General features: G+C 42.0%; 3 protein-coding genes across 3 annotated transcripts; all 3 read left to right on the top strand.

Moving 5' to 3' along the window:
* Positions 1-3,903: 3,903 nt before the first annotated feature.
* On the top strand, positions 3,904-5,710 carry LOC140397996 (interferon alpha-F-like). Its single transcript, XM_072486235.1, has 4 exons — positions 3,904-4,035; positions 4,350-4,439; positions 5,270-5,503; positions 5,612-5,710. Exons 1-4 carry the CDS (start codon positions 3,904-3,906, stop codon positions 5,708-5,710), a joined length of 555 nt encoding a protein of 184 aa, XP_072342336.1.
* Positions 5,711-11,454: 5,744 nt separating this feature from the next.
* LOC140397995 (interferon alpha-F-like) lies at positions 11,455-13,236 on the top strand. The gene is made up of 4 exons (XM_072486234.1): positions 11,455-11,586; positions 11,901-11,990; positions 12,796-13,029; positions 13,138-13,236. Exons 1-4 carry the CDS (start codon positions 11,455-11,457, stop codon positions 13,234-13,236), a joined length of 555 nt encoding a protein of 184 aa, XP_072342335.1.
* A 5,739-nt stretch (positions 13,237-18,975) lies between these two features.
* Positions 18,976-20,795, top strand: LOC140397994 (interferon a3-like). Its single transcript, XM_072486233.1, has 4 exons — positions 18,976-19,107; positions 19,422-19,511; positions 20,354-20,587; positions 20,697-20,795. The coding sequence occupies exons 1-4, from the start codon at positions 18,976-18,978 to the stop codon at positions 20,793-20,795; spliced, it is 555 nt and encodes a 184-aa protein (XP_072342334.1).
* Positions 20,796-21,970: the final 1,175 nt, after the last annotated feature.

Here is a 21,970-nt window from a genome sequence, read left to right as displayed (position 1 = left end):
CAGCCTGGGGAAAGTGTCCAACTGCGTGCCGTGTCCCTCAAAAGCAGGATGCAATTAGGGTCATATCAGTCTACTATCGATCATTAGCAAAATGGTGGGAGAACTATCAGTTCAACTTCTGACATATTGCTGAATTTCCTGGCTCCTGGGGTCTGACACGGGCTCTCTGACACATGCGATCAGCTCATTAAGCTGTTGATTATGTTAAGCTGAAAGCCTTCCAGCAGTGCAGCGACCCTGGGCGCGATGCTGAGGTTCTGATTGAAAGTCCTGCTGATTTGATTCAGTATTTGGTGGATAACCAGCATGTTGTCCTCGCCCTGTTTGACACAGAATGTTACTTCACAAATATGTCACTATTCACAGTGTCAAACAGCAATATAGACTATCGTATCTGTGCCTCGAATTATTAATACATTAAATAGACTCAGCTTTACGGCAAGCCCAGTTGTAATAGAAATACATTCTACACTGGATCCTTCATTTCCAGATGTTTGAAAGTACAATCACATGGAGAAACTGGGTCTGCGGTGCTGCTCGCTTGGTCATTCTCTGCAGCCTCATCCCTGGAACTTAATTCCGGGTAAACAATTTACCATATACTGAAACCATGGCGATGAGTTAGATCAAGAGCGGCTCAAAAAGACGATTACGTTCAGTTTGCCCAGAGTTTCTGTGTTGTGAAGGTATTTTTTCAATTTAGAACACCCAATTCATTTTCCAATAAAGTGGCAATTTAGATTGGCCAAATCCTGCTCGAGGCTCGAATTTTTGGAACTCGTTGGCCTGTGGTCGCTTCGCACTGTCCAAACACCCTTTCTTGAATAAGTCTCCAATCCTCCAACATCTCCCGATGGAGTGTTTGGAGGTTTGAATCAGAAAACGTATGTGTTCTTGGATTACGCATTATTGCGGCTTGTTCCAGACGATCTTACCGTTGACCTTCATGAAAAGTGTCATAAATGATTGACGAGACCTATAATGATGTTATCTCAGCATTGTGTAAGCACTGATTTCTGACTCGGCTGACTATGCCCCAGTTTGTTGCTGAAGTGCACAGCCTGAATATTTGTTTTAAATGCTGCACTCCGTGCATTGGAGTTATGCCAATCATTCCTCAAAGTGAATACAAATCAGTTGGCACAGGAAACCCTCACCTGATTACCAACGGAGACATACCTGTTTCCATTTCTATTTATGCAACATTAAGGTTCAGCTGACTGAATGACTATTCCCCACCTTCATCCCATAACAGTGTTAAGTTCGTCCCAGTAACCCATCATCCCCATCTCTGTTGACCTCAATGGATTCCTGTCCCCTCAAGTACCATGTTTAAACCCCTTGTCTCATCCGCACTTCCTCAGTGGCTTTTTCTTGCTTTCTATAGGTTTGTTGGTCTTCTGACATGGGACTGCCTTTCCTGTCATTTCACTACCGGAGTTAGAACTTCATGCTCCCTTGGGCTCTCTCTTTCTGCACCCAATCCTGAAATACCTGTGCATCTCAGCCTCACACATCCCCTCATCAAACTTGTCATCACTCTCCTCTTCTGCACCCCTATGGTTGGGCATTCATTTTTCTACATAGTGTGTCAATTTGTAAAGGTGTCTTAGGGGGCATTTATATCTTAAATGAATCACAAAATGCAAATTGTTGTGCTGTACCTGCCAGTTGACATCACTGAACCATAAGGAACTGGTTTCTCACGTTGAAACGTTTTAAAATTACCTTTTATGCGGAACATTAATGAGTTTATATTGTCAAATTCTTCACTTACTTTTATGTAATGAACAGAAATAGAACGGAATATTTGACCGCAACCATTCTTATGCATGAATTGCCTTACGCAGTGCAGTTGTAAGACACTGCGAACGCAAGACACACATTGAGGAATTTACTTTTGAAACGTAAATCAAATTCATATCTTAACAGTTGTTATACTGGGGCTATTTTTTCCCGTTTCATTTAGAATACCCAATTACTTTTTTTTCCAATTAAGGACAATTTAGCTTTCCTAATCCACCTACCCTGGACATCTTTTTGTGTTGTGCGGGTGAGACCTACCCAGACAAGGAGAGAACATGTAAACTCCACATGGACAGTGAATGCTGTGACTAAGAAGCACTTGATAAATAGTCAAGCCAGCTGTTTGATTAGGTGGTGTGCCCAGTTGCTGTTCTTGACGTGTGGAAATGGTTTCCCATTTGCTTACAGTATAAAATAAACAACTACGAATTGTGACTTGAAATGAGGTAGCTGCAGTTGCAATCATCTCTCTAGACATTCAATGATACCCTCGTTTTGGATCCCTTACAATTCTCTTAGATGTATTTTTCAACATCACAACACTTCCGTGCGTTTGGCCATGAGGAAATGGAAGGAAGGGAGAAAGAAGAGTCGTGAAAGACACTGTTCATTGAATAGTTTCTACTGGAGACAAAAGGGCAGCATTAATGATGAGACCCAAGAGATAGAAGACACATATTGTGTAAATGTGGCGCAAAACCTGTGACAATGATTCAGAAACACAGTAGCATTGGCTAATTATATTATGTAATTGAATCTATTAAATATGTTTATTTAACTAAAATGTAAAATATAAGCAAGATTTGCAGGAGACATCCATTTAGTCCTTTCAGTCAACTGTTTATGGCAGATCTTCTCTGTCTGATCTTCCTTAACGATTCCCATATTCCATAATATCCTAAAATCTAACATATAATTGATCAATGTCTCATCATCCACAAGCTCTTAAGTAGAAAATTTCAATATTTTGCAACATTTTCTTTCTTTCATGGGACGTGTCCATCATTTGTTGTTCATCCTTAACTATCCTTGGATGTGGTGGTGGTGACAATTGAATGGGCTGCTAGGCCGTTTCAGAGGGTAGTTCAGAGCCGACCACATTGCTGTCCGTCAGGAGTCACATGCAGGCCGCGCCAGCTGAGAATAGCAAATTCCCGCTTCCATCAAGGACATTGGTATATCTGATGTGATTTTATGACAACTAAGGACAGGCTAATGGTGACCCATAATTCGATTGCCTTTTAATTTCAGGTGCATTAATTGAATGTATATTCCATTATATCCCCAGTTCATTAGCCTGGCCCTTTGGATTACGGCTCCAGAGAAATTGCCACCACACAACCATTCCCCGTACGTTTCGTACTTTAGAAATATCCCCTCAACTTCTTTATAACTGCGGCAGTTACACTTTGTTCGAGATTCTCCGGCAGGGAGATACATGCCCAATATTTACCGTATCACAGGCTTAAACATTTTACAAGTTCCAATGGTATCACCTCTCATTGTCTTAAATTCCACGGATTGTATGTGCATCTTCTCAATCTCCCATCCCAGAATGAGGTTTGCCAGTGTAGCCTTGCTTCGGTAAAGAGACAGAAACGAATACCTTAAACATTCTAGTCAATACGCACGCTGACAGAGACCTGAGGAGTTTCCGATGAAAGATTGTTCCGCATTTTAGGGTCTTAAAATATATGAACTGATTTTTTCAAAGCAGTTCCTTATCAGAGCCTGGAGTGCAAAGGGGCAACAGATGTGAACTTTTGGGCAATATATTCGCATCCTAATTTATCAGTGAGAATTCTCTCCCTCTTAATTAAGCAGAAAGTGAAAACGGTTTCAAATTGAAGAAGTCACTGATGGAAAGAGGTTAAAAGATTCCCTGAAATCACACCGCGGTTAGAAACAAAATCGATCCCTTTCTGTAACGTCAAAGGAATATCCTGGTTTACACATTAAAATGGACACTGCTCACCCAGGAGGAATATTCCTCTCAGTCCAACAGCGAAGGAGTTCAGCTCGTGTTAATATTGCGATCGGCGCTGAACCCCGGCCCAGCCACTTTCTATCATTTCTGATCTTTGCTCTTGTTTAAACATGAATTTTCCAAGTGTTTGGGGCTTGTGGATTTTGCTAATCTTGTTACCCGGGGTGCTGAGCCAGGACTGCCAGAGGCTGCAGTTACAGGAAGTCTTTAACAAGGATGCTCAAAATTCCCTGAAGATCATGGTGAGTTTGAACAGTGATCCGGTGAAGGGAGTAACTAATTTTACCTCGCAGATCCTCGGGATAATCCCCGATTCAATCCGCGTTCATAGCAAAATGTAGAACATCGCCGTGATGGAATACAACATGTTGTATTCAAATGTGGGAGAAACCGTGTGAAAATTATATTAAGAATGATTCAATTCAATGGCCAGTTAGATATGTTGTAGGTAAAATCTTTAAACAAATTGTTGAATGTCTGTTCCAGTTTTGGGGAGAATAATTTCTGAGAAAGTGTGCTTCAAGCTTTTTCTGACAATCATTCTGTCCTGTTGTAGGGAGGACCCTTTCCATCGGAGTGCAAAACAACGAGAGAATCACTGAGAACCAAATCCCTGAACCTGCACCATCTCGTCAAGAGGTTACAGGTGAGTGTGCAATTTGTAAATTCTCTGACCATCCTGCTAAGACTGTCAGTCGTAATAGTTATGTGGGGAATGTAGCGAGATCCGCAACAATGAGAACAATGTTGATTTCCATAAAATTCCGACAGTGCAGAAGGGGGCCAAGGAGTCTGGACCGACCCTCTGAAAGAGCGCCCCACCCAGGCCCACTCCCCAGCCCTATAACATCACTGGAGACTAAGGTGTAATTTAGCGGTCAATCCAACTAACCTGCACATCTTTGGACTGTGAGGGGAAACCGGAGCACCCAGAGGAACCCCACGCACATACCAAGAGAACGTGCAAACTCCACACAGTCAACCAAAGTCGGAATCGAACCCAGGTTCCTGTGCTAACCACTGTGCCACTCAGAAATTCTAACGTTGTGCCTTTTGGGGGATGAACTTTGCAACCTGTAATCCTGCTAATACTGGAAGGCGAAATAGTTATGTGTGTGTGGTGGCGGTGGGGGCGGGGGAGAGGGTGGGGGCGGTGTACCCACCTCCGTCCGCAAAAATAAGAACTATTAGTCCAAAATTTTATTGTTGTGCCATTGCGGGGACAGAAGGGCGAGCTGCTGAACAGTTTGATATTCTTCCCTCCATTTACCCCAAATTGCTAACAGGATCAGGTTAGCTAATCAAAGGGAAAGATACCAGTAACCAATTTGAGAGTGATCAATATTGTCACCAGCAATAGCGATGCCGACATTTTTAAATCGAGCTTCTTACAGATTTACCGATGCTCATGTCAATTCTAATGACCAGTTCAACGAGAAATATCCTCTCTAATGTCATTGGGTATATTTTTCCCAGACACAGGACAAGATCCAGATTGTCCATCAGATCCTGCGTCACATCAGCAAGATCTACAGCATGAACCTGGGCTCAGTCACCTGGGACCGGGTGAAGGTGGAACATTTCCGGCTTCTTCTGGACCGCCAGCTCAGTGAGCTGGAAAAATGCGTCAGGAATCCGGGATCCACTCTGAGGAGAAACTCCGCCATTAACAACTACTTTCGGAAACTGGAAAAGTTTCTCAATCAGGAGGTGGGACAATTGATAATTGCCTGAGTGATTACTGACTTGTAGATCATTTCGACCTATTGAATTCTGTTCCTTATCTAACACGTTTTCCCCAATGTTTCCTTTTTTCAGGGATTCAGTGACTGTGCCTGGGAAATAATCCGCACTGAGACCAGGGCCCGATTACAACAGCTCCTTTTCATTACGGCACAAATCAGCAGAAGGAATTAAAGATTTCCCATCGATATATTTAATGAAGACTGGGAGCAATTGTTATTTATTTAAATATTATTTAAACAATGTTTTAATATTTAAGTTATGATTCCAATATTTATATCTGGATGCACTGTATGTGCATATTTAATTTTTTTAAAATATTGTTAATTGCGAGAGATGTTGCGAGGAATATATTTCGAGCAGTTTTTGTTCCATAATAGTCTGTATCTGATCTCAGAGTTGTTCCCCGAATTGAAGTTCACGATAAATATTTTGTACTTTGAATTTTATGATGTAGTCTTCGTTTCCACATTTATGTTCGTGCCCGTCGGATGTTTTTTTGTTCATCTTGTCTGAGATTTTCAATTCATTGGATGATGGAGGTTGTGCGGCCCTGGAGGGAGCACCCAAAGCTCTCAGCCTGATGTCCCGGGATTCAAGTCCCACCTTCTGTGTGTTTTCTTGTTTGACTCTGCAATGTTTGATTTCTTGAAATCATGTGTAAAGGCAAACAAACATTTATTGGAGAGATACCGACCATTGAAAATTGTGATTTTTAACTGTTCGTTGAATTTTGATTCAGAATTAAACACTTTGGCTCAATTTTACCCACTACAAAGCGATTGAATTATTCACAACACGAAGTCAACTAAATATAAAGAAAGCAAAATTGTTATCGATAAAAAGTAACAAAATCAGAGCCCATTTAAATCAGGAACAACCTCAATATATCGCGAAATACAAGTACGATCAGAATAGATCAGAGTTACTGGCTGTGAATCTTAGATTCCCATTCATTGCGGGCAGTCGAACAGAATAAGCAGATGTTCAGCGGGAGCTAACTTGCTTTGTTGCCATCAGTCGTCCAGATGTGACTGATTGTTTTCGGGAGAATGTTTGCCCAGTATCTTCTGACAATGTAATCATTCTATTTATGGTGGGAGGGATTTCCATTGGGAATTCATCTCATTGCCATGTCCACACGCTGATGATCATTTCTTTGCAATAAATGGCATCGCGCAAGCATTTTGTGAAATCCAGTGAAACGCTGTATAACTGCCGTCTGCACGAATTCTCGAATTGCCCTACAGTGCTACATTGTTTTGCTTAATTTGATCTTTTTGGAGCACATACAACAATGCGTAACATTAAAGCAACATCATTTTTAAATGTGTATACTATTGTAAATACATATAGTGAAGAGAAGAATCGGCACTGCCACATTATTGTCATTTTCCATTTATTTTGGCCATCTAGAATTTTCACTGCTTGTTGCCCCTCCCCCCATCATCGACACGACAATGTAGGATTTGTTTTTTGAAAGGTATTTGCCCTCTGCAGTCCAGAATAGTGAAGTAAAGTCGCCATAGCATCAGATGACCACAGGCTGCTTTGAGGGGGAGAGCTGGATGGTGGTTGATTTAACCTGAGGATCACCACATCTCAATTAGCGGCAAGGTTGAGAAGGGAGATGGTGGTCGGGGGGAGCGGAGGCGATTAATGAATAGTGCTGGACTACAACCAACCAAAGGACGATGCTCCGCAACCATCCCTGTACTCAATGGTGAAGCAAGCAGGTGAGTCAGAGAGAAACAAAGGACTGAAAATGTTGCCACTTTCAGCCAGAATTGCCAGGTGGATGATCCGTTTTGGCCAGTCCCCGAGGTTCCGAGCATCACGGATGCCAATCTTCAGCTAATTCCATCCACTGGAGGCTGAACGCACTGTGTACAGCAAAGGCTGTGAGTCCCGGATAACATCCCGAACGAAGAGGACTGAAGGTTCGATCCTCCGGAGCTAGTCACGGTCCTAGCCAGCATGCTCCATGTTCACTATCACACTGGGATTTACCTTCCAGCCTGGGGAAAGTGTCCAACTGCGTGCCGTGTCCCTCAAAAGCAGGATGCAATTAGGGTCATATCAGTCTACTATCGATCATTAGCAAAATGGTGGGAGAACTATCAGTTCAACTTCTGACATATTGCTGAATTTCCTGGCTCCTGGGGTCTGACACGGGCTCTCTGACACATGCGATCAGCTCATTAAGCTGTTGATTATGTTAAACTGAAAGCCTTCCAGCAGTGCAGCGACCCTGGGCGCGATGCTGAGGTTCTGATTGAAAGTCCTGCTGATTTGATTCAGTATTTGGTGGATAACCAGCATGTTGTCCTCGCCCTGTTTGACACAGAATGTTACTTCACAAATATGTCACTATTCACAGTGTCAAAGAGCAAAATAGACTATCGTATCTGTGCCTCGAATTATTAATACATTAAATAGACTCAGCTTTACGGCAAACCCAGTTGTAATAGAAATACATTCTACACTGGATCCTTCATTTCCAGATGTTTGAAAGTACAATCACATGGAGAAACTGGGTCTGCGGTGCTGCTCTCTTGGTCACTCTCTGCAGCCTCATCCCTGGAACTTAATTCCGGGTAAACAATTTACCATATACTGAAACCATGGCGATGAGTTAGATCAAGAGCAGCTGAAAAAGACGATTACGTTCAGTTTGCCCAGAGTTTCTGTGTTGTGAAGGTATTTTTTCAATTTAGAACACCCAATTCATTTTCCAATAAAGTGGCAATTTAGATTGGCCAAATCCTGCTCGAGGCTCGAATTTTTGGAACTCGTTGGCCTGTGGTCGCTTCGCACTGTCCAAACACCCTTTCTTGAATAAGTCTCCAATCCTCCAACATCTCCCGATGGAGGGTTTGGAGGTTTGAATCAGAAAACGTATGTGTTCTTGGATTACGCATTATTGCGGCTTGTTCCAGACGATCTTACCGTTGACCTTCAAGAAAAGTGTCATAAATGATTGACGAGACCTATAATGATGTTATCTCAGCATTGTGTAAGCACTGATTTCTGACTCGGCTGACTATGCCCCAGTTTGTTGCTGAAGTGCACAGCCTGAATATTTGTTTTAAATGCTGCACTCCGTGCACTGGAGTTATGCCAATCATTCCTCAAAGTGAATACAAATCAGTTGGCACAGGAAACCCTCACCTGATTACCAACGGAGACATACCTGTTTCCATTTCTATTTATGCAACATTAAGGTTCAGCTGACTGAATGACTATTCCCCACCTTCATCCCATAACAGTGTTAAGTTCGTCCCACTAACCCATCATCCCCATCTCTGTTGACCTCAATGGATTCCTGTCCCCTCAAGTACCATGTTTAAACTCCTTGTCTCATCCGCACTTCCTCAGTGGCTTTTTCTTGCTTTCTGTAGATTTGTTGGTCTTCTGACATGGGACTGCCTTTCCTGTCATTTCACTACCGGAGTTAGAACTTCATGCTCCCTTGGGCTCTCTCTTTCTGCACCCAATCCTGAAATACCTGTGCATCTCAGCCTCACACATCCCCTCATCAAACTTGTCATCACTCTCCTCTTCTGCACCCCTATGGTTGGGCATTCATTTTTCTACATAGTGTGTCAATTTGTAAAGGTGTCTTAGGCGGCATTTATATCTTAAATGAATCACAAAATGCAAATTGTTGTGCTGTACCTGCCAGTTGACATCACTGAACCATAAGGAACTGGTTTCTCACGTTGAAACGTTTTAAAATTACCTTTTATGCGGAACATTAATGAGTTTATATTGTCAAATTCTTCACTTACTTTTATGTAATGAACAGAAATAAAACGGAATATTTGACCGCAACCATTCTTATGCATGAATTGCCTTACGCAGTGCAGTTGTAAGACACTGCGAACGCAAGACACACATTGAGGAACTTACTTTTGAAACGTAAATCAAATTCATATCTTAACAGTTGTTATACTGTGGCTATTTTTTCCCGTTTCATTTAGAATACCCAATTACTTTTTTTCCAATTAAGGACAATTTAGCTTTCCTAATCCACCTACCCTGGACATCTTTTTGTGTTGTGCGGGTGAGACCTACCCAGACAAGGAGAGAACATGTAAACTCCACATGGACAGTGAATGCTGTGACTAAGAAGCACTTGATAAATAGTCAAGCCAGCTGTTTGATTAGGTTGTGTGCCCAGTTGCTGTTCTTGACGTGTGGAAATGGTTTCCCATTTGCTTACAGTATAAAATAAACAACTACGAATTGTGACTTGAAATGAGGTAGCTGCAGTTGCAATCATCTCTCTAGACATTCAATGATACCCTCGTTTTGGATCCCTTACAATTCTCTTAGGTGTATTTTTCAACATCTCAACATTTCCGTGCGTTTGGCCATGGGGAAATGGAAGGAAGGGAGAAAGAAGAGTCGTGAAAGACACTGTTCATTGAATAGTTTCTACTGGAGACAAAAGGGCAGCATTAATGATGAGACCCAAGAGATAGAAGGCACATATTGTGTAAATGTGGCGCAAAACCTGTGACAATGATTCAGAAACACAGTAACATTGGCTAATTATATTATGTAATTGAATCTATTAAATATGTTTATTTAACTAAAATGTAAAATATAAGCAAGATTTGCAGGAGACATCCATTTAGTCCTTTCAGTCAACTGTTTATGGCAGATCTTCTCTGTCTGATCTTCCTTAACGATTCCCATATTCCATAATATCCTAAAATCTAACATTAATTTGATCAATGTCTCAACATCCACAACCTCTTATGGTAGAAAATTTCAATATTTTGCAACATTTTTCTTTCTTTCATGGGACGTGTCCATCATTTGTTGTTCATCCTTAACTATCCTTGGATGTGGTGGTGGTGACAATTGAATGGGCTGCTAGGCCGTATCAGAGGGTAGTTCAGAGCCGACCACATTGCTGTCGGTCAGGAGTCACATGCAGGCCGCGCCATCTGAGAATAGCAAATTCCCGCTTCCATCAAGGAAATTGGTATATCTGATGTGATTTTATGACAACTAAGGACAGGCTAATGGTGACCCATAATGCGATTGCCTTTCAATTTCAGGTGCATTAATTGAATGTATATTCCATTATATCCCCAGTTCATTAGCCTGGCCCTCTAGATTACTGCCACAGAGAAATTGCCACCACACAACCATTCCCCGTACGTTTCGTACTTTAGAAATTTCCCCTCAACCTCTTTATAACTGCGGCAGTTACACTTTGTTCCAGATTCTCAGGCAGGGAGATACATGCCCAATATTTACCGTATCACAGGCTTAAACATTTTACAAGTTCCAATGGTATCACCTCTCATTGTCTTAAATTCCACGGATTGTATGCGCATCTTCTCAATCTCCCATCCCAAAATGAGGTTTGCCAGTGTAGCCTTGCTTCGGCAAAGAGACAGAAACTAATACCTTAAACATTCTAGCAAATACGCACGCTGACTGAGACCTGAGGAGTTTCCGATGAAAGATTGTTCAGCATTTTAGGGTCTTAAAATATATGGACTGATTTTTTCAAAGCAGTTCCTTATCAGAGCCTGGAGTGCAAAGGGGCAACAGATGTGAACTTTTGGGCAATATATTCGCATCCTAATTTATCAGTGAGAATTCTCTCCCTCTTAATTAAGCAGAAAGTGAAAAAGGTTTCAATTTGAAGAAGTCACTGATGGAAAGAGGTTAAAAGATTCCCTGAAATCACACCGCGGTTAGAAACAAAATCGATCCCTTTCTGTAACGTCAAAGGAATATCCTGGTTTACACATTAAAATTGACACAGCTCACCCAGGAGGAATATTCCTCTCAGTCCAACAGCGAAGGAGTTCAGCTCGTGTTAATATTGCGTTCGGCGCTGAACCCCGGTCCAGCCACTTTCTATCGTTTCTGATCTTTGCTCTTGTTTAAACATGAATTTTCCAAGTGTTTGGGGCTTGTGGATTTTGCTAATCTTGTTACCCGGGGTCCTGAGCCAGGACTGCCAGAGGCTGCAGTTACAGGAAGTCTTTAACAAGGATGCTCAAAATTCCCTGAAGATCATGGTGAGTTTGTACAGAGATCCGGTGATGGCAGTAACGAATTTTACCTCGCAGACCCTCGGGATACTCCCCGATTCAATCCGTGTTCATAGCAAAATGTAGAACATCGCCGTGATGGAATACAACATGTTGTATTCAAATGTGGGAGAAACCGTGTGAAAATTATATTAAGAATGATTCAATTCAATGGCCAGTTAGATATGTTGTAGGTAAAATCTTTAAACAAATTGTTGAATGTCTGTTCCAGTTTTGGGGAGAATCATTTCTGAGAAAGTGTGCTTCAAGCTTTTTCTGACAATCATTCTGTCCTGTTGTAGGGAGGGTCCTTTCCATCGGAGTGCAAAACAACGAGAGAATCACTGAGCACCAAATCCCTGAACCTGCACCATCTCGTCAAGAGGTTACAGGTGAGTGTGCAATTTGTAAATTCTCTGACCATCCTGCTAATACTGTCAGGCGTAATAGTTATGTGGGGAATGTAGCGAGATCCGCAACAATGAGAACAATGTTGATTTCCATAAAATTCCGACAGTGCAGAAGGGGGCCATTCTGCCCAAGGAGTCTGGACCGACCCTCTGAAAGAGCGCCCCACCCAGGCCCACTCCCCAGCCCTAAAACATCACTGGAGACGAAGGTGTAATTTAGCGGTCAATCCAACTAACCTGCACATCTTTGGACTGTGAGGGGAAGCCGGAGCACCCAGAGGAACCCCACGCACATACCAAGAGAACGTGCAGACTCCACACAGTCAACCAAAGTCGGAATCGAACCCAGGTTCCTGTGCTAACCACTGTGCCACTCAGAAATTCTAATGTTGTGCCTTTTGGGGAATGACCTGCTAATACTGGAAGGCGAAATAGTTATGTGTGTTTGTGTGGTGGCGGTGGGGGTGGGGGCGACTCCGTCCGCAAAAATAAGAACTATTAGTCCAAAATTTTATTGTTGTGCCATTGCGGGGACAGACGGACGAGCTGCTGAGCAGTTTGATATTCTTCCCTCCATTTACCCCAAATTGCTAACAGGATCAGGTTAGCTAATCAAAGGGAAAGATACCAGTAACCAATTTGAGAGTGATCAATATTGTCACCAGCAATAGCGATGCCGACATTTTTAAATCGAGCTTCTTACAGATTTACCGATGCTCATGTCAATTAAAATGACCAGTTCAAGGAGAAATATCCTCTCTAATGTCATTGTGTATATTTTTCCCAGACACAGGACAAGATCCAGATTGTCCATCAGATCCTGCGTCACATCAGCAAGATCTACAGCATGAACCTGGGCTCAGTCACCTGGGACCGGGTGAAGGTGGAACATTTCCGGCTTCTTCTGGACCGCCAACTCAGTGAGCTGGAAAAATGCGTCAGGAATCCGGGATCCAATCTGAGGAGAAACTCCGCCATTAACAACTACTTTCGGAAACTGGAAAAGTTTCTCAATCAGGAGGTGGGACAATTGATAATTGCCTGAGTGATTACTGACTTGTAGATCATTTCGACCTATTGAATTCTGTTCCTTATCTAATACATTTTCCCCAATGTTTCCTTTTTTCAGGGATTCAGTGACTGTGCCTGGGAAATAATCCGCACTGAGACCAGGGCCCGATTACAACAGCTCATTTTCATAACGGCACAAATCAGCAGAAGGAATTAAAGATTTCCCATCGATATATTTAATGAAGACTGGGAGCAATTGTTATTTATTTAAATATTATTTAAACAATGTTTTGATATTTAAGTTATGATTCCAATATTTATATCTGGATGCGCTGTATGTGCATATTTAATTTTTTTAAAATATTGTTAATTGCGAGAGATGTTGCGAGGAATATATTTCGAGCAGTTTTTGTTCCATAATAGTCTGTATCTGATCTCAGAGTTGTTCCCCGAATTGAAGTTCACGATAAATATTTTGTACTTTGAATTTTATGATGTAGTCTTCGTTTCCACATTTATGTTCGTGCCCGTCGGATGTTTTTTTGTTCATCTTGTCTGAGATTTTCAATTCATTGGATGATGGAGGTTGTGCGGCCCTGGAGGGAGCACCCAAAGCTCTCAGCCTGATGTCCCGGGATTCAAGTCCCACCTTCTGTGTGTTTTCTTGTTTGACCCTGCAATGTTTGATTTCTTGAAATCATGTGTAAAGGCAAACAAACATTTATTGGAGAGATACCGACCATTGAAAATTGTGATTTTTAACTGTTCGTTGAATTTTGATTCAGAATTAAACACTTTGGCTAAATTTTACCCACTACAAAGCGATTGAATTATTCACAACACGAAGTCAACTAAATATAAAGAAAGCAAAATTGTTGTCGATAAAAAGTAACAAAATCAGAGCCCATTTAAACCAGGAACAACCTCAATATATCGCGAAATACAAGTACGATCAGAATAGATCAGAGTTACTGGCTGTGAATCTTAGATTCCCATTCAGTGCGGGCAGTCTAACAGAATAAGCAGATGTTAAGCGGGAGCCAACTTGTTTTGTTGCCATCAGTCGTCCAGATGTGACTGATTGTTTTCGGGAGAATGTTTGCCCAGTATCTTCTGACAATGTAATCATTCTATTTATGGCGGGAGGGATTTCCATTGGGAATTCATCTCATTGCCATATCCACACGCTGATGATCATTTCTTTGCAATAAATGGCATCGCGCAAGCATTTTGTGAAATCCAGTGAAACGCTGTATAACTGCCGTCTGTACGAATTCTCGAATTGCCCTACAGTGCTACATTGTTTTGCTTAATTTGATCTTTTTGGAGCACATACAACAATGTGTAACATTAAAGCAACATCATTTTTAAATGTGTATACTATTGTAAATACATATAGTGAAGAGAAGAATCGGCACTGCCACATTATTGTCATTTTCCATTTATTTTGGCCATCTAGAATTTTCACTGCTTGTTTCCCCTCCCCCCATCATCGACACGACAATGTAGGATTTGTTTTTTGAAAGGTATTTGCCCTCTGCAGTCCAGAATAGTGAAGTAAAGTCGCCATAGCATCAGATGACCACAGGCTGCTTTGAGGGGGAGAGCTGGATGGTGGTGATTTAACCTGAGGATCACCACATCTCAGTTAGTGGCAAGGTTGAGAAGGGAGATGGTGTTCGGGGGGAGGGGAGGCGATTAATGAATAGTGCTGGACTACAAGCAACCAAAGGACGATGCTCCGCAACCATCCCTGTACTCAATGGTGAAGCAAGCAGGTGAGTCAGAGAGAAATAAAGGACTGAAAATGTTGCCACTTTCAGCCAGAATTGCCAGGTGGATGATCCGTTTTGGCCAGTCCCCGAGGTTCCGAGCATCACGGATGCCAATCTTCAGCTAATTCCATCCACTGGAGGCTGAACGCACTGTGTACAGCAAAGGCTGTGAGTCCCGGATAACCTCCCGAACGAAGAGGACTGAAGGTTCGATCCTCCGGAGCTAGTCACGGTCCTAGCCAGGATGCTCCATGTTCACTATCACACTGGGATTTACCTTCCAGCCTGGGAAGGTGTCCAACTGCGTGCCGTGTCCCTCAAAAGCAGGATGCAATTAGGGTCATATCAGTCTACTATCGATCATTGGCAAAATGGTGGGAGAACTATCAGTTCAACCTCTGACATATTGCTGAATTTCCTGGCTCCTGGGGTCTGACACGGGCTCTCTGACACATGCGATCAACTCATTAAGCTGTTGATTATGTTAAGCTGAAAGCCTTCCAGCAGTGCAGCGACCCTGGGCGCGATGCTGAGGTTCTGATTGAAAGTCCTGCTGATTTGATTCAGTGTTCGGTGGATAACCAGCATATTGTCCTCGCCCTATTTGATACAGAATGTTACTTCACAAATATGTCACTATTCACAGTGTCAAAGAACAATACAGACTATCGTATCTGTGCCTCGAATTATTAATACATTAAATAGACTCAGCTTTACGGCAAACCCAGTTGTAATAGAAATACATTCTACACTGGATCCTTCATTTCCAGATGTTTGAAAGTACAATCACATGGAGAAACTGGGTCTGCGGTGCTGCTCTCTTGGTCACTCTCTGCAGCCTCATCCCTGGAACTTAATTCCGGGCAAACAATTTACCATATACTGAAACCATGGCGACGAGTTAGATCAAGAACAGCTCAAAAAGACGATTACGTTCAGTTTGCCCAGAGTTTCTGTGTTGTGAAGGTATTTTTTCAATTTAGAACACCCAATTCATTTTCCAATAAAGTGGCAATTTAGATTGGCCAAATCCTGCTCGACGCTCGAGTTTTTGGAACTCGTTGGCCTGTGGTCGCTTTGCACTGTCCAAACACCCTTTCTTGAATCAGTCTCCAATCCTCCAACATCTCCCGATGGAGCGTTTGGAGGTTTGAATCAGAAAACATATGTGTTCTTGGATTACGCATTATTGCGGCTTGTTCCAGACGATCTTACCGTTGACCTTCATGAAAAGTGTCATGAATGATTGACGAGACCTATAATGATGTTATCTCAGCATTGTGTAAGCACTGATTTCTGACTCGGCTGACTATGCCCCAGTTTGTTGCTGAAGTGCACAGCCTGAATATTTGTTTTAAATGCTGCACTCCGTGCATTGGAGTTATGCCAATCATTCCACAAAGTGAATACAAATCAGTTGGCACAGGAAACCCTCACCTGATCATCAACGGAGACATACCTGTTTCCATTTCTATTTATGCAACATTAAGGTTCAGCTGACTGAATGACTATTCCCCACCTTCATCCCATAACAGTGTTAAGTTCGTCCCACTAACCCATCATCCCCATCTCTGTTGACCTCAATTGATTCCTGTCCCCTCAAGTACCATGTTTAAACCCCTTGTCTCATCCGCACTTCCTCAGTGGCTTTTCCTTGCTTTCTATGGATTTGTTGGTCTTCTGACATGGGACTGCCTTTCCTGTCATTTCACTACCGGAGTTAGAACTTCATGCTCCCTTGGGCTCTCTCTTTTTGCACCCAATCCTGAAATACCTGTGCATCTCAGTCTCACACATCCCCTCATCAAACTTGTCATCACTCTCCTCTTCTGCACCCCTATGGTTGGGCATTCATTTTTCTACATAGTGTTTCAATTTTTAAAGGTGTCTTAGGGGGCATTTATATCTTAAATGAATCACAAAATGCAAATTGTTGTGCTGTACCTGCCAGTTGACATCACTGAACCATAAGGAACTGGTTTCTCACGTTGAAACGTTTTAAAATTACCTTTTATGGGGAACATTAATGAGTTTATATTGTCAAATTCTTCACTTACTTTTATGTAATGAACAGAAATAAAACGGAATATTTGACCGCAACCATTCTTATGCATGAATTGCCTTACGCAGTACAGTTGTAAGACACTGCGAACGCAAGACACACATTGAGGAATTTACTTTTGAAACGTAAATCAAATTCATATCTTAACAGTTGTTATACTGTGGCTATTTTTTCCCGTTTCATTGAGAATACCCAATTACTTTTTTCCAATTAAGGACAATTTAGCTTTCCTAATCCACCTACCCTGGACATCTTTTTGTGTTGTGCGGGTGAGACCTACCCAGACACGGAGAGAACATGTAAACTCCACATGGACAGTGAATGCTGTGACTAAGAAGCACTTGATAAATAGTCAAGCTAGCTGTTTGATTAGGTGGTGTGCCCAGTTGCTGTTCTTCACGTGTGGAAATGGTTTCCCATTTGCTTACAGTATAAAATAAACAACTACGAATTGTGACTTGAAATGAGGTAGCTGTAGTTGCAATTATCTCTCTAGACATTCAATGATACCCTCGTTTTGGATCCCTTACAATTCTCTTAGATGTATCTTTCAATATCTGAACACTTCCGTGCGTTTGGCCATGAGGAAATGGAAGGAAGGGAGAAAGAAGAGTCGTGAAAGACACTGTTCATTGAATAGTTTCTCCTGGAGACAAAAGGGCAGCATTAATGATGAGACCCAAGAGATAGAAGGCACAAATTGTGTAAATGTGGCGCAAAACCTGTGACAATGATTCAGAAACACAGTAACATTGGCTAATTATATTATGTAATTGAATCTATTAACTATGTTTATTTAACTAAAATGTAAAACATAAGCAAGATTAGCAGAGACATCCATTTAGTCCTATCAGTCAACTGTTTATGTCAGATCTTCTCTGTCTGATCTTCCTTAACGATTCCCATATTCCATAATATCCTAAAATCTAACATATAATTGATCAATGGCTCAACATCCACAAGCTCCTAAGGTAGAAAATTTCAATATTTTGCAACATTTTCTTTCTTTCATGGGATGTGTCCATCATTTGTTCTTCATCCTTAACTATCCTTGGATGTGGTGGTGCTGACAATTGAATGGGCTGCAAGGCCGTTTCAGAGGGAAGTTCAGGGCCGAACACATTGCTGTCGGTCAGGAGTCACATGCAGGCCGCGCCAGCTGAGAATAGCAAATTCCCGCTTCCATCAAGGACATTGGTATATCTGATGTGATTTTATGGCAACTAAGGACAGGTTAATGGTGACCCATAATGCGATTGCCTTTCAATTTCAGGTGCATTAATTGAATGTATATTCCATTATATCCCCAGTTCATTAGCCTGGCCCTCTAGATTACGGCTCCAGAGAAATTGCCACCACACAACCATTCCCCGTACGTTTCGTACTTTAGAAATATCCCCTCAACTTCTTTATAACTGCGGCAGTTACACTTTGTTCCAGATTCTCCGGCAGGGAGATACATGCCCAATATTTACCGTATCACAGGCTTAAACATTTTACAAGTTCCAATGGTATCACCTCTCATTTTCTTAAATTCCACGGATTGTATGTGCATCTTCTCAATCTCCCATCCCAGAATGAGGTTTGCCAGTGTAGCCTTGCTTCGGTGAAGAGACAGAAACTAATACCTTAAACATTCCAGTAAATACGCACGCTGACAGAGACCTGAGGAGTTTCCGATGAAAGATTGTTCCGCATTTTAGGGTCTTAAAATATATGAACTGATTTTTTCAAAGCAGTTCCTTATCAGAGCCTGGAGTGCAAAGGGGCAACAGATGTGAACTTTTGGGCTATATATTCGCATCCTAATTTATCAGTGAGAATTCTCTCCCTCTTAATTAAGCAGAAAGTGAAAAAGGTTTCAAATTGAAGAAGTCACTGATGGAAAGAGGTTAAAAGATTCCCTGAAATCACACCGCGGTTAGAAACAAAATCGACCCCTTTCTGTAACGTCAAAGGAATATCCTGGTTTACACATTAAAATTGACACAGCTCACCCAGGAGGAATATTCCTCTCAGTCCAACAGCGAAGGAGTTCAACTCGTGTTAATATTGCGATCGGCGCTGGACCCCGGCCCAGCCACTTTCTATCATTTCTGATCTTTGCTCTTGATTAAACATGAATTTTCCAAGTGTTTGGGGCTTGTGGATTTTGCTAATCTTGTTACCCGGGGTCCTGAGCCAGGACTGCCAGAGGCTGCAGTTACAGGAAGTCTTTAACAAGGATGCTCAAAATTCCCTGAAGATCATGGTGAGTTTGAACAGTGATCCGGTGAAGGGAGTAACTAATTTTACCTCGCAGATCCTCGGGATAATCCCCGATTGAATCCGCGTTCATAGCAAAATGTAGAACATCGCCGTGATGGAATACAACATGTTGTATTCAAATGTGGGAGAAACCGTGTGAAAATTGTATTAAGAATGATTCAATTCAATGGCCAGTTAAATATGTTGTCGGTAAAATCTTTAAACAAATTGTTGAATGTCTGTTCCAGTTTTGGGGAGAATCATTTCTGAGAAAGTGTGCTTCAAGTTTTTTCTGACAATCATTCTGTCCTGTTGTAGGGAGGACCCTTTCCATCGGAATGCAAAACAACGAGAGAATCACTGAGAACCAAATCCCTGAACCTGCACCATCTCGTCAAGAGGTTACAGGTGAGTGTGCAATTTGTAAATTCTCTGACCATCCTGTTAATACTGTCAGGCGTAATAGTTATGTGGGGAATGTAGCGAGATCCGCAACAATGAGAACAATGTTGATTTCCATAAAATTCCGACAGTGCAGAAGGGGGCCATTCTGCCCAAGGAGTCTGGACCGACCCTCTGAAAGAGCGCCCCACCCAGGCCCACTCCCCAGCCCGATAACATCACTGGAGACTAAGGTGTAATTTAGCGGTCAATCCAACTAACCTGCACATCTTAGGACAGTGAGGGGAAACCGGAGCACCCAGAGGAACCCCACGCACATACCAAGAGAACGTGCAAACTCCACACAGTCAACCAAAGTCGGAATCGAACCCAGGTTCCTGTGCTAACCACTGTGCCACTCAGAAATTCTAATGTTGTGCCTTTTGGGGGATGAACTTTGCAACCTGTAATCCTGCTAATACTGGAAGGCGAAATCGTTATCTGTGTGTGTGTGGTGGCGGTGGTGGCGGGGGAGGGGTGGGGGCGGTGTACCCACCTCCGTCCGCAAAAATAAGAACTATTAGTCCAAAATTTTATTCTTGTGCCATTGCGGGGACAGACGGACGAGCTGCTGAACAGTTTGATATTCTTCCCTCCATTTACCCCAAATTGCTAACAGGATCAGGTTAGCTAATCAAAGGGAAAGATACCAGTAACCAATTTGAGAGTGATCAATATTGTCACCAGCAATAGCGAAGCCGACATTTTTAAATCGAGCTTCTTGCAGATTTACCGATGCACATGTCAATTAAAATGACCAGTTCAAGGAGAAATATCCTATCTAATGTCATTGTGTATATTTTTCCCAGACACAGGACAAGATCCAGCTTGTCCAGCAGATCCTGCGTCACATCAGCAAGATCTACAGCATGAACCTGGGCTCAGTCACCTGGGACCGGGTGAAGGTGGAACATTTCCGGCTTCTTCTGGACCGCCAGCTCAGTGAGCTGGAAAAATGTGTCAGGAATCCGGGATCCAATCTGAGGAGAAACTCCGCCATTAACAATTACTTTCGGAAACTGGAAAAGTTTCTCAATCAGGAGGTGGGGCAATTGATAATTGCCTGAGTGATTACTGACTTGTAGATCATTTCGACCTATTGAATTCTGTTCCTTATCTAACACGTTTTCCCCCAATGTTTCCTTTTTTCAGGGATTCAGTGACTGTGCCTGGGAAATAATCCGCACTGAGACCAGGGCCCGATTACAACAGCTCCTTGTCATAACGGCACAAATCAGCAGAAGGAATTAAAGATTTCCCATCGATATATTTAATGAAGACTGGGAGCAATTGTTATTTATTTAAATATTATTGAAACAATGTTTTAATATTTAAGTTATGAGTCCAATATTTATATCTGGATGCACTGTATGTGCATATTTAATTTATTAAAATATTGTTAATTGCGAGAGATGTTGCGAGGAATATATTTCGAGCAGTTTTTGTTCCATAATAGTCTGTATCTGATCTCAAAGATGTGCCCCGAATTGAAGTTCACGATAAATATTTTGTACTTTGAACTTTATGATGTAGTCTTCGTTTCCACAATTATGTTCGTGCCCGTCGGATGTTTTTTTGTTCATCTTGTCTGAGATTTTCAATTCATTGGATGATGGAGGTTGTGCGGCCCTGGAGGGAGCACCCAAAGCTCTCAGCCTGATGTCCCGGGATTCAAGTCCCACCTTCTGTGTGTTTTCTTGTTTTACCCACCACAAAGCGATTGAATTACTCACAACACGAAGTCAACTAAATATAACGAAAGCAAAATTGTTGTCGATAAAAAGTAACAAAACCAGAGCCCATTTAAACCAGGAACAACCTCAATATATCGCGAAATACAAGGACGATCAGAATAGATCAGAGTTACTGGCTGTGAATCTTAGATTCCCATTCAGTGCGGCAGTCTAACAGAATAAGCAGATGTTAAGCGGGAGCTAAATTGTTTTGTTGCCATCAGTCGTCCTGTTGTGAACTGAATGTTTTCTGGCGAATGTCTGCCCAGTATCTTCTGACAATTTAACCATTCTTTTCATGGTGGGAGGGATTTCCATTGGGAATTCATCTCATTGCCATGTCCACACGCTGATGATCATCTCTTTGCAATAAATGGCATCGCGCAAGCATTTTGTGAAATCCAGTGAAACGCTGTATAAATGCAGTCTGCACTAATTCTCGAACTGCCCTACAGTGTTACATTGTTTTGCTTAATTTGATCTTTTAGGAGCACATACAACAATGCGTAACATTAAAACAACATCATTTTTAAATGTGTATACTATTGTAAATACATACAGTGAATAGAAGAATCGGCACTGCCACATTATTGCCATTTTCCATTTATTTTGGCCATCTAGGATTTTCACTGCTTGTTGCCCCTCCCCCCCCCCCCCCCCCCCCATCATCGACACGACAATGTAGGATTTGTT

Source organism: Scyliorhinus torazame, chromosome 21 (genome assembly GCF_047496885.1).
Source record: "Scyliorhinus torazame isolate Kashiwa2021f chromosome 21, sScyTor2.1, whole genome shotgun sequence".
In the NCBI taxonomy this organism is placed as follows: Eukaryota; Metazoa; Chordata; class Chondrichthyes; order Carcharhiniformes; family Scyliorhinidae; genus Scyliorhinus; species Scyliorhinus torazame.
Note: the sequence above shows the minus strand (reverse complement) of the source record. Positions and strands in the feature narration are given on the sequence as shown.